Raw genomic sequence first — 13,403 nt, 5'->3', positions numbered from 1 at the left:
TTTAATTTCATTCTAACTGGCAAATGCAATATTTTAAAATAGTTTCAGCATAAGCTTCATTTAGTGAATGTTTTCGTCATTGCAAAGATTATTAGAGAAGACAGCAAAACCCTGACTTATCGATGTCATATCGTGCCTAACTTTAGTGCATCACAACATATCAGGTATGAAATTAATCTGCAGATGTTCCTGTGCAAAATGAGACTATTACTATTACATGGACGTCAGTTTTTGAGCCACGATGAAGGTCAGAATGTTCTTAGCTGAGACTATTTCTGGAAAACTTGCTGCCCCTACCAGCTGGTTAAGAGGAGTGAGGAGTCAGCAGTTAATGACGGTACAAAAAAGTCAATAAAACAGTTTTTTTGTTGTTGTTTTTGAATAATTAATCACCGTAACCCTGAGATGTCCTTGCAGTCATACATGTGCACACAAAATATTAGGCTGATTGGTCCAGTGGTATTCAAGATTAGCTGTGGACAGACAGACAGACACACACATACGACCAAAAGCATGATAATATATCTGATTAGGATATTATCATCATCCCAACAGTGAGAGCTTTGTCCCAGTTGTAGAAGCTCCTGTGAGGCTGAGGGCGACGTAAGAGTAATGCACTGATGTGCAAGGAAGAAAAAAGACACATCCCAAGATGTGGCAAAATGAGGGGTTGAATACTATACCTGAGCTGGTGATATGTGTGTTTATTAAAATGCTTTTTTTTAAATTTTTTGTAAAAATGTGAGATACAGTAACATATGCATTTTGCACCTGTAATATTTACCTATGGCCCATCAAACAGGATTTTGGCTACTTGACAGTTCATGATATTTTACTGAAAAAAATCATCATGTTGTTTAGAATATGATCCTGAAGGCACTAGAGAATCTGATGTTATATCCCAAATATTGTCACTGTTAGGTGTAATTTCTAAATTCCAAGTCTTAATTTCTAAATAAAAATAAAATGGTCACATATGTTAACAAAAACCCCTTCCTACCATAGACCCAACGACCACCGTTGCAGCAAGAGTTTGACACACCATTGGAGCACTAACGAACCAATGACATAATTGCCCTTGTGAAGACCTCCTCAGAGGTTAAATACCTGGGTTTTTCCACACCAGTTTGTCAGACTAGCTCCAGCCTGGTCAGACAAGCATGAACTGATGAAGCCTCTTGGATAAGAGGTGAAACGTCTTCTAAGACAAAACTAAGTCCAGTTGCATTCGATTCAATTGCCTTGAGATATCTGGATAGAAGACTAGAGGTGGGCAGAGACTGAGCTGATCAGGGTGCTCTTGTCTATAAACTGCCAGGATTGCCACCAATAACAATGTGGGGACAAATACTATACTTCATAAAATAAGAAAACCAATACTGTGTCTTGTTCTGAGCCTATTTGACAGGTCACGTGACCTGCATGTCGTGCTGAAAAAAGCTGTGTAATTACAGATAAAATAAAAACACTTCATTTATAAATATGCATCTGTAATCAACAATCATTTATATTCATTCTTTTCTGAATTTCATGCTTTTACTTTTCATATTCATATATTGCTTTATTTGTTCCTTTGTTGATTTGTTTGTGTCTGCATGTCCAGCTAACTGGGGAAAAAAAGGAGGAAAGTTACCGGAATTGAAATTCAGTCCATGTACACTCACAGTGTGAGGCAAGAACGAGACAGACATTAAGTTTAAAGAATGACGTCTCCCAGTACAAAAGGAAATTGGAGTCACTGCCTTTGCATCATGTGAATAGTTTTCTAGTAAGAGATAAAATAATTGTCCTCTCTGATGACTTTTCCTCCCTCCCTCTAACTGGATTGGTCTTGGAGTAATTTCCAAATTAAGGTGGAGATGCGTCCCCTCATGTCTACAATAAACCACAGAGACAAGATAATGTCATAGATTTTAAATAACATTCATGTATATCAGTAGTATTTCATCTTTGTTAATGCTGATAGAAAATTTTGTGTAAAAGAAAAATAAATGAGAAATTTGGAAATATCACCCTAATTTAAAGAGTAAAGTGCAGTGCAGTCCGGACAGATGTCTGACACAGAAGAAAAATCCGGATGCATCCCATTTATGGTCACTTAATTAATACACAAAGAGATGTGCGTGACTCTTCTGCACTGTCATTACCAACAGATAAGTGACTTACTGGCTCAGCTTTTGTGAGAAAGAGACACCGGAGAGGAATAGAGAACGGTCAGTCAAGGACATCATGTGGAGAATGTAAAAAGAGGAGGAGACAATGATGAGATGTGTTTTTATGTGATAGTGGGGTAACACTCCAGAGGTTGATTGAACACCACCAAGACAGCTTTCATATTTTTATTTGTATCTATCTAATTGTCTTTGCAAGGCATAACCCTTAGGGGCATCATATATTCAAATTTGTGCATATATGTGTGAGTGTGTGCATCTGTCTGTCCACAGCTTATCTGAAATACTACTGGACCAATCAGCCTCATATTTTGTGTGCACATTCATGACTGTGTGCTGGAGGACCTCTAGTGGTTGCAGTGATTCGTAATTGCTGAAAAACCTGTTTGTACGGCTGTTTTAAACCATCACTCTTAGGCCCTGATCACACAGAAAGTGTTTTAGCAGCTGAAGACGGCTTTTTGTAATTATTTTTAATGAGAATGAAGCTTTTTGCTTGTGGTTTCTGCGCCGAGGCATCTAAACTCCTCAAGTTGACTCAGTTGACCTCAATTTCAACCCAGGGCAGAAAAACACCCCATGTCATCTCTTTCTTTGTCATCTTTTTTGTATGATTTGGGCCTTAGCCAATAGGGGAAGCAAGTTTTCCAGAAAGCACCTCTGGTTAAAAAACTGACATCCATAGAAAAGTTTGGTCTCATTTTGAACCACAGCATCTGCAGATTAATTCCATAACCGATATGTTATGTTCCACTAAAGTCAGGGACGATATGACATGAATAAATCATCTGTTTCTGTCATCTTAAATATAAGGGAAGGACAATTTCACCGAGAGCAGCTTTGCACCGTCCTGTGCACAGCATCATACTGGTAGCATTGCAGAAGCAGAGTATTTTGCCTGCCCGATTTTGTAGATTTGTAGCTTTGGTCATTAAGTCAGCAGGTTATGTAATTTTCTTGTTTGTTCATGTTGTCGTTATTGATGTTATTTCCTTCTTTGTTGTGCTGTAGCCTACAGACAAAGCTAATACTATTAAAAGTCCAGTTATGAATGACATGGATCAAATGTTTTTGGTTGTATTTATGTCATTACAAATACTTTCATCCTCACATTATATCTATGTATTTTACCCACAGTGCCTGCACAGTCAATCTGCAATGTACAATGTGTGGTAGCTTTGTCAAAAACATGAGGTGCATGGGATATCTCTGAAACACATTGCACCCTGCCTGCTGGAAGCACAAGATTAGTCTTAAGTGGCCATGTCAAGCTCGGCTGGCGCCTGGTGGACATCTGAACTCTACTGAATGCACTTTTCTAGTAACGTGTCTGCAGAATAATTTCTTTTACTAGTAACACCCAAATTACTTCAGTTAAGCACAAAAGAAGAAATTAAGTGCACGATAATGTAAGGTCATACTAGACTGCCAGCAAAGACTGCTCAGCCAATTGCAACCAGACAGGGCCTGCGTGACTGGGGTTTCCATTTTTACAGTGCCATCGGACAGTTTATTTACTTTAAATCTATTGCAAACAACTTTAATTTCAGTCTATAGAAGTACAAACCTCTCCCTATCTTTCTCTCTTTCTCTCACTCAAGCCTCCTCCATACCAACAGGATGGCCCTTCTCGACTACCCTGTTCCAGAGCTGGATGCTACCTTGCAGGAAGTGAGCCGTGTCCTGCAGCTCACTTTAACTCCTGACCTTTATCCAGAGTTCAAAAGTACGCTGGATCAGCAGAGGGAGCTCCTTCAAGAGGCCCAGAGAAAATTGGCAGCAACTGCTTCAGGCCAAGAGAACTGGGTGACGGAGCAGTTCAAGAAAGGTCTGCTGTCATGTGCAGAGCCCCTGCCCATCTCCACTGCCCTCCCTGTTGTTCTGTCCTCATCTAAAGCAAAGGGATGTACCCAGCTGGGGAGAGCAGCCGCTCTGCTCTGGGCGGCAGCAAAGCTGTACAGTGAGCCCTTGTTACTGGAGGGCAATGTGCCAATGGAGCGCACGCAGCAGTCTGAGGTATTTGCTGCCAGCCGGATTCCTGGAAGGAGTCAAGATGAGATTAAGGTGAGATTACTGGTAGGGCACAACTGATGAGATTCATCAGAGCAAAATGAAAAATTAGAGGTTTTCAATTATCAATATGTCAGATCAGCTCTTTTTCTAATCTGTAGCTTTGTTTTCTCCAGGTCTACCCAGACAGCCTCCATGCCATCATCACCTGTGTTGGAGGAGTGTTCCCTATTGACATACTGTGGCGTCCAAGCACTGGTGGGCCGCTTTCTGCTCGACCATTCACTGACATCTACAACCAACTGGCTCAGGTGATGGATCAACCCAGTGCAGGAAAACAGAACGACCCCTCTGTCATTTGCAGCCTCTCAGCTCTGGAGCGCAGAGCCTGGGCTGCCACCAGAGAAGAGATCCTGGAGCGAGGAGGAGACGCAGCAGCATCACTGAAGCTGATGGAGAGTGCCGTGCTGACACTCTGTCTGGAAGACTGCAACGCACCGTCTGAACTGGCTGATGTCCTCAATGCAGTGAGGCTGGGAGGAGGAGGAGACGGTCCATGTCTGAGATACTATGACAAGGTACTGAATTGAATCTGGTGAAACACTGTATGTATGCTTTGTTTTCTATTTTGACCTTGGATGCAAATCTCTGAGCAAGAAAAATATTTTAACAGCCAAATGTGTAAAAACATCGAGTGAAGACAAAGCAAAACATTTTTTTAGGATAGACAGGAATTCCACTGATGGCCAACAAATCTTTACTTTTTCTGTTTTTGAACAGGTGGTGAACCTGGTGGTCTTCAAGGACAGCACAGTTGGGATGGTGTTTGAGCACAGTGCTGTTGATGGGCTGGTTGCCGGGCTTGTCACTGAGCATGTGTACAGGCTGTCTGAGACTGCTGACTTAAAACTAGTCCATACTGATACGGACAAAATGAACGGGTCTGTCACAGTAAATAATGTCAATTCTGTTTGTCCAGAATCCCTAACATTCCCCTTGCATGGAGTAAACACCCCAAAGTTAGGCACTTTCTTTCAAGCAGCTTATTCAGTTCTCACTCTTGATGTGCCCTCCTTTCCTGATGTCTTCTCTACCCTCAGAGGGCAGAGAGGTCTGTATGATGCTTGGATCAACTTCTCTTTGCAGCTTTCCCTGAGGCAGACTCTTGGGGAATCTGCAAACAGGCACCTTCTTGTCACACCTACCCATGTGCGCCACTACAAACATGGCCGTTGTGATCCTACATACTCACTCACCATGCATTCTATCAACTTAGTAGGTGCCTTGGCATCCTGTGCTGCCCCAGATAACACAATCCAATACACCACTGACCTCCTACGTCTGTTCCATGTTGCCTTTCTGGAGCATAAGAGCCTCATCAAAAACACCAAAAGTGGTCAAGGAGTTGGTCCCCATGTAGCCGTCCTGCGTCACTCATTGCCATCTGACAATCCACTGAAGAAGTACCTGGACCCCTTTGGATGTCCATCTGTGTACCTCACAGGTACAGATCTGTTGGAGAATGTGGAGTGTGGAGTAGGTAATGTTTATGCCCAGGATCAGTTGGCTGTAACCTACCTTGGGAGGACAGACAAGGTTCGCATTGTGCTTAATGGGAAAGGGAGCTTTGCTCTGGTACTGGAGAAGCTTAAAGAAAGCCTGATGATAAACCTGAAGTTAGTGATGCTTCTAGCTCTAAGATACGCCATTGCATGCCAGATGGGAGCCCTGGAGTGTCTACTGAATCAAGGTCAAACAGAGAAAATGAATGGAGAAACAAACCAATGTCAAGAGAGCCCAGACAATGGCAAAACTACTGTTGACCACCCCTCTGGAATGAGCACAGACCACACTCTGGTGATCCATGGTGGCGCTGGAGAGGAGGTGATGCTGAACACTGAAGTGATTGGAGTTATTGAGTTTGCTCTACAGACAGCCTTAACTCTTGGATCTCGAGTGCTTCAACAAGGTGGCAAGAGTCTAGATGCAGTTCAGAAGTCAGTAGAAGCTCTGGAGGACTGCTTCCTGTTTAATGCAGGTAAAGGCTCAGTATTCAACAGAGATGGCAAAAATGAATTGGAAGCAACCATCGTGGATGGCAATGCAATGAGGTCAGGATCTGTTGCTTGTGTGCAAAGTGTGAAGAACCCAATAAAAGCAGCCAGATGTGTCATGGAGAAAAGCTCACATTCACTCATTGTAGGAGACGGGGCTGAAGAGTTTCTGCAAGGGTTGGAGGAGAAGGAGAAGCCTGTTGGGCCTGAGTATTTCCACACTGATATACGTCACAGACAGTTAGCAGCAAAGCTCACTGTTGGAAATACCTCAACAAACAATCACCCCCAGACAGTCGGAGCTGTGGCTTTGGATCGTTGGAGTGGGTTGGCTGCTGCATCCTCCACAGGTGGATTAGTTGGAAAGCTGAAAGGGCGAGTTGGGGACACAGCAGTAGTAGGGGCAGGAATATATGCTGATGATAAAGTAGCTATTACCTGCTCTGGAGATGGAGATGTATTTCTGAGGCACACAGTTGCACAGAAAATAGCCAGTCTCTACCACCACAAAGGCTACAGCCTTAGGCAGGCATGTAGAGAAGTGATGGCTGAAAATTTGGATGGGATCTGTGCAGGGGTCATTGCTGTGGACAGTAAAGGTGATGCCATCGTTGAAACAAATGCTGGTGTAATGTTTGTGGCCTCAATGATAGGCGGCATTTCACGAGTAGAGGTCCTCAAGCCCCTGAAGAGCTTCTCTGATGTGATCTGGGAAACAGATGAGCTGGTTGCCTACCTGGATCCCAAACCCTGGATCCCTGGGTCAATCATCCTGACTAGAAAAGCTCTAAGCGGGGCAAGGAGCATCTTCAAGTTGGCTACAACTGATTTTGTGGCTATGCTGCAAGGAGCAAGAGCAGTGTCAAGCTTGCTATGTGAGCGACTGGGAGTGCAGCGCTGTGCTTTGGTTTTCCATCCAACCCCTGATCAGCCAGCACAAATCAAACTGCTCCCACTTCATGGCCTAGAGCCAAAGTGGCAGCCCCATCTTTCACATGAAGAGGAATTCCAAACTTCCAATCCTGGCTACTGCACCTCAAAGAGCGGCCCACGGTGGGATGATGAGGCACTGGCCCAGGTTCAAGCCAAGATTAGAAATGGACTGCCAACACCAAATGCACCTTCTTGCTTTGACTTTTTTGGAGATGCTTCCAATGATAACCTGTTCAGTCGTATTGTACGTGGAGCAACAACAGTGGAGAGTGTGGGAAGACAGTGAGCATGTCGCCTTCCTGACACCATACCCAAACTCTCCTGGACTAACAGTTGTGGTGCCACGCAAACCACTCTCCAGTGACATCTTCAAACTGGAGGAAGCTGACTACAAAGCACTGATCCTTGCCACTTGCAAAGTTGCCAAACTACTGGAGGAGGGGATGAGCGCTCAAGGTGTTGCCCTGATCTTCGAGGGCTTTGAGATCGACTATGCTCATGCCAAGCTAATCCCTCTGTTGCCTTCACCAGACGGCACAAAGCCTGCTGAGCTTCAACCAGAATGCTTCCAAGCCTACCCTGGATATGTGTCATCACTGCACGGCCCAGCTGCCGACCCTGAGGCCCTCAAAAAGATCCACTCCAAAATCACCCAGTGCAGGCCTCCTCATTCATGGCAAGACCCTCAGTCTCACTCCACACTTGCCATCAAGAGCCAGTGGTATCGCAACCTGTTCCAGATTCAGAACACTCTTTTCCACAGCACAGTGGAATATTTCCACACTTCCTGCCAGTTCTCCTACGCTTTGACCCCTCTCACCACAGACACCATCTCCTCACCAATGGGCCTGGGATCTGACTCAGAACCAGTTTCTGTTAGCCTGCTGGGCCAGGACATCTACCTGGCTGACTCAATGCAATTTGTACTTGAATACTTCCTTCGCTTCCAGGAGAACCTGCCAGGGACGTACTACATATCTCCCAGCTTCAGAGGGGAAGATCCTGACGCCACACACTTGAACCAGTTCTACCACGTGGAGTGTGAACTGTTGGGTGACATGGACAATGCCATCTCTACAGCAGAGGATACTTGGCTCATCTCACCAAGTCCATGTTGAAGAAACACTCTGATATTATCCTCAACACTGCCGGGACCATTAAACATGTCAAAGCCATGCTGAGTAAGCTGGATGGAAAAACCCCACTCCCAAGAATCCCTCTAGACCAGGCCATTCCCATGATGCCCTCTGCTGACTGCTTAGAGTGGGTCCAAGATGGACAGCCGCAGTTTGGCAGAAAGCTAACACGCAAAGGAGAGCGAGTCTTGATAGAGAAATATGGTGGTGCTGTTTGGCTGACTGAGATGGACCATCTAGGAGTTCCCTTCTACCAGGCGTATGTGGAGGGCACTGGGCGGTGCAAAGCCAAAGCTGCTGACCTCCTCCTGGGGCTGGGTGAGACTGTGGGTCTCGGTGAACGTCATTCCACCCCTGAGATGGTACAGGAGGCCCTCAGGCATCATGCAGTACCAGAGCAGTCCTACAAATGGTACATCGGCATGAGGCAAGTGAAACCACTTCTCACCAGTGGATGGGGCATGGGGACGGAGCGCTACTTGTGTTGGCTGCTTCAGCATGATGACATCAGAGATATACATATCATTCCTAGGATGAAAGGAATGAAATACATGCCCTGATCAAAAGCTCTCCAGATCTTCAGGCCATAGTATGTGACATGTTGAGTGATTTGATAGAAGTTAAGATTGGGAAGTTCAGAGCAGAACAACCGTGAGATGTTATCACAAAAAAATGCCACAAAGCTGAAAAGACTAAAATCAGTTTTACAAGAAAATATTAAAAGATGAATGTGGGGTTTTTTTCTAATCTTTGCTCAAATATAAGCTTTTTTCTGTGTGATTCCAGGGGGTGATGTACACTTGCTGTTTTTGTTCAAATACTGTACCAATCACAGACATATTGTCTTAGCTGTCTGAGAAAATATTTGGTATCCTTTGATAAACATGCAAATCCTGCTATACTTACATCATGATTAGTGTGTGCATTTATAAAAGTGACTGTTTATGTGTAAGCAGTTTGTTGAATATTGATCCCTGTTAATTGGTGTATGTTTGTTTTCTTTGGTGTTTGTTGTACTGACATGAAGTCATCAATAAAATCAAACAATCAATCAAAGTTTTGTCATTGCATATGGAGCCTATGTTAACATGCTGTGTCTAGAAAACTTAAAATAAGTTTCTCTTCAGCTTCATAGATTTTTCAGAGGAGTAGACAGCACACTCACAGAACTGAACCCACGCATCAACTGTGTGAAATGTCATCCATTGTTTTGTGGCCTCTCATTTTGAAGCTGCCAGGTTGGCATTTTGACTCTCACCGTCTTGGATTTTTTGAGCCACATGTATCCATGGACAAGAGGTTGGAGATAACCCTAACGCTAGCTGTTGGCTTGGTTAGCACAATGCATTTACAGCTATGATTAACTGTGAGAATTCTAATTCAAAGTTTCACTCACAAAAACCAGGCTTAATCCATTACAATAAAATGTACTTACTGGCAAAATTGAACATCTGACTCTTTAGAGGGTCTTTTAGTATAACCAAATGCTGACAAAGACTGTTTCAGATAACCAAAATGTTACAATTAACTTTCATGAACTGAAAACACACTGAATTTGTGACAGCTACAGTTATGCCTACACTCTGTGAATCTGGGATTATGCGGTGGTTATGTTACCTAACCAATGTTGTCACTGGGGGTCACAACTTTAATTATACTTAAATTTAAGCCTTAATAACATTTTAGTGGGTTAGTTTTATAAAAAAAACATCATCCCCTGTACATTTGTTATGAATTTTGAAGGTACATATCGACACCAAAAACATTTTTTGTTCCAGGCTGTAAACACATTTATTTTTGCTGTAAACTTGGGCATTTTAACACAGGGGCCTATGGGGACTGACTGGTTTCAGAAGTCAGCCTCAAGTGGCCATTTGAGGAACTGCAGTTTTTGGCACATTGGCTTAATTTTTTCAGTGTGCCACTTGCTCTAACGCTGTAATTGTTTTAAATTCATTCCTTACCGTAGCCGCTTATCCTGTTTGGGGTCACAGGGGGCTGGAGCCTATCTCAGCTGACATTGGACGAGAGGCAAGGTACACCCTGGACAGGTCGCCAGACTATCACAGGGCTGACACATAGAGACAGACAACCATTCACACTCACATTCACACCTACGGACAATTTAGAGTCACCAATTAACCTGCATGTCTTTGGAATGTGGGAGGAAGCTGGAGCACCTGGAGGAAACCCACGCTGACACGGGAGGAACATGCAAACTCTGCACAGAGGGATTCGGACCTCTCACCCTGGGTTCAAACTCTTAACTCGCCCTCTTGCTGTGAAGCGAAAATGCTGACCACTGCACCACCGTGCCACTATGTAATTGTTTTAATGCCACAGGGATATTGGTGTACCTAAATCAAAATTTGGTCTCTGTGATAATACTGATTCACATGTTGAGAAAGGAGATGCAACATGCTTGTCATATACTATATCATGCTGGACAGCTAAGATAACATGTAACTTCATGAATACCAACACTGCCTTCCCAAGGTAACCATAACAGTTAAACTCAATGTGTTGATAATGTTATGAAAATATACATTTCTGGTACAATTCATGTGTGTATGTTGTCACAACAGAACCTACCTGTGTTTGTCTGCACCACACTCCACCTTCCCTCTCCTCCATTTTCATTCCTCTTCTCTACTTGGAAGGTGCACTCTCACTGCTTCTGCATGTATTGAATGTTGTTTCAATGTCTTGAATATCAACATTAAAAAAATACATGTTCAAGTGTGTACATGATAACTTTATGGTGCTCACCTTATTTCAGATCCAGACATTCAGGAGGTCCTTACAAGGAGCCAGATTATCCACAGAGGTCTCTCCATCTGCAAAACAAATGGAATCAGTGATTAAAATGGTAAAAACATTGAGTAAAGCAGTTTCATGTTGGAAATCAGTGTTTCTCTGACGCTGTTCAGCATGTCAGAGACGGGCCTTTAGCCTAGCACCTGCTAATGTGAGGTCACCTTTTTGTTCTGATAACTTTAAGATCCAGACGTTCAGGAGGTTTTTACCAGGAGCGGAATTATCTCCAAAACAAAGAGGACTAGTGATTCAATCTGATAAAACACAGAATACACAGTTTCAGGTTAAAAAAAAAGTTTTTTGGATACTGGTCATTGTGGAGGGGCTTTTAACTACAGTGGCCTTCGCAAAAATACTGATGTTTCTGGTTTGTTTTGTCTGTTCTGGGCCACTGTAGAAACATGGACATGCAACCAACACATTCTCACTCCGACCTCGTCACATATAAACATTTGGTCATGGACTTTCCGTGTCAAGATATGAAAGGGTGAAAGTTGTTGGACCAATCCATCACCCCTCCCATCCGCCCCACTTGGACTTTCGCCGCCTAAACTTTCGTTCTTGTCCCGCTGTGTTTCCCCGTGACGCTGCCCAGCACTGTTAAACTATAACAGCGACCGGCTGCATATTATGCCGATGTTAAAGGATGGCTTTTTTCGTCTGTGTTTGACACCACAAGTCACTGGCCAAGCGTTGGATTTCGACGACTTCGGAGTGAGACTGGGTTGATGCAACATGGTGATCCCTATAAATAAGGGCCTGTTCCATCTGTAGATATAAACAGCTCTTTCTAAGGTAACAGAAACACAATGATTCTTATTTTCAGGGATTATACACTAAAGAAAACATACTTATTATATTCCCCTTAATGCTACTCAGAGACTGCAAGGAGCTGTACACCACCAGAATAATGCATATGAAGAATACATACTCGTGTGCCTTCATACACAGGATATTGGTGAGAAACATGCACATGACTCTGGACACTCACAATACAATTTTAGCCATGTTGCACGCAGGTCTTGCAGCACTGGAGCACCAGCAGCTGAATGTTGGGACTCTGTTGTTAATTTATTACCTCTGAATGACTATAATACTATGGGTTTATCTTATATATACAGTGCCCTCCAAAAGTATTGGAACAGTGAGGCCAATTCCTTTATTTTTGTTGTAGACTGAAAATATTTGGGTTTGACATCAAAAGATGAATATGAGACAAGAGATCAACATTTCAGCTTTTATTTCCAGGTATTTACATCTGGATCTGATACACAACTTAGAAGATAGCACCTTTTGTTTGAACCCACCCATTTTTCATGAGAGCAAAAGTATTGGAACATGTCACTGACAGGTGTGTTTTGTTGCCCAAGTGTCTCCCAATTACATTGATTATTCAAACAATAAATAGCACTGAATGTCTGAGCTCCGTTTCAGATTGGGTACGATAGATTTTGCCTGTGCAGACTGCATTTAGAGGTGGAACCAACATGAAAACCAGAGAGCTGTCTATGGGTGAAAAAGAAGCAATTGTGAATCTGAGAGAAGATGGACAATCAATCAGAGCCATTGCACAAACATTGGCCATAGCCAGTACAACCATTTGGAATGTCCTGAAGAAGAAAGAAACCACTGGTGTACTAAGCAACAGACGTCGAACAGGTAGACCAAGGAAAACATCAGCAGTTGATGACAGAAACATTGTGAGAGCTGTAAAGAAAGACCCTGAAACGACTGCTAGTGACACCAGCAACAACCTCCAGAGGGCAGGAGTGAAGGTATCACAATCTACTGTTCGCAGAAGACTTCATGAACAAAAGTACAGAGGCTACACCAGAAGATGCAAACCACTCATTAGCAAGAAGAATAGGAAGGCCAGGCTGGAATTTGCCAAAAGGTACAGAGATGAGCCTCAAAAATTCTGGGCAAAGTTTTATGGACTGATGAGACAAAGATTGACTTTTTCCAAAGTGACGGAAAGTTTGGAGAAAGAAAGGATCTGCTCATGATCCCAAACATACAAGCTCATCTGTGAAACACGGTGGAGGTAATGTCATGGCTTGGGCATGGCGTCTTCTGGGACGCGGGCTCTTTCATCTTCGTTGATGATGTAACACATGATGGCAGCAGCAATGAACTCAGAAGTCTACAGAAACATTTTGTCTGCTAATTTAAAGAAAGATGCAACCAAACTGATTGGGAGATCCTTCATCATGCAGCAAGATAACGACCCAAAACACACTGCCGAAACAACAAAGGAGTTCATCAGGGGCAAGAAGTGGAAG

The 13,403-nt window shown here is 43.3% G+C and overlaps 2 protein-coding genes across 2 annotated transcripts; both read left to right on the top strand.

Moving 5' to 3' along the window:
- The first annotated feature begins 5,151 nt into the window (after positions 1-5,151).
- Positions 5,152-7,474, top strand: LOC125879069 (uncharacterized). Its single transcript, XM_049560680.1, has one exon. The coding sequence runs from the start codon at positions 5,439-5,441 to the stop codon at positions 7,452-7,454; it is 2,016 nt and encodes a 671-aa protein (XP_049416637.1). The 5' UTR covers positions 5,152-5,438; the 3' UTR covers positions 7,455-7,474.
- LOC125879146 (uncharacterized) lies at positions 7,474-8,964 on the top strand. The gene has a single exon (XM_049560803.1). It carries the CDS (start codon positions 7,612-7,614, stop codon positions 8,284-8,286), a length of 675 nt encoding a protein of 224 aa, XP_049416760.1. The 5' UTR covers positions 7,474-7,611; the 3' UTR covers positions 8,287-8,964.
- The last annotated feature ends 4,439 nt before the right edge of the window (positions 8,965-13,403 follow it).

Source organism: Epinephelus fuscoguttatus, linkage group LG19, assembly GCF_011397635.1.
Source record: "Epinephelus fuscoguttatus linkage group LG19, E.fuscoguttatus.final_Chr_v1".
Taxonomy (NCBI): Eukaryota; Metazoa; Chordata; class Actinopteri; order Perciformes; family Serranidae; genus Epinephelus; species Epinephelus fuscoguttatus.
The sequence above is the reverse complement of the archived record's forward strand: the minus strand, read 5'-3'. Positions and strand labels throughout refer to the sequence as shown.

Bases quoted from the DNA above. Each gene is read 5' to 3' on its own strand.
- LOC125879069 (XM_049560680.1), top strand. From the start codon at position 5,439: ATGCATTCTATCAACTTAGTAGGTGCCTTGGCATCCTGTGCTGCCCCA.
- LOC125879146 (XM_049560803.1), top strand. From the start codon at position 7,612: ATGAGCGCTCAAGGTGTTGCCCTGATCTTCGAGGGCTTTGAGATCGAC.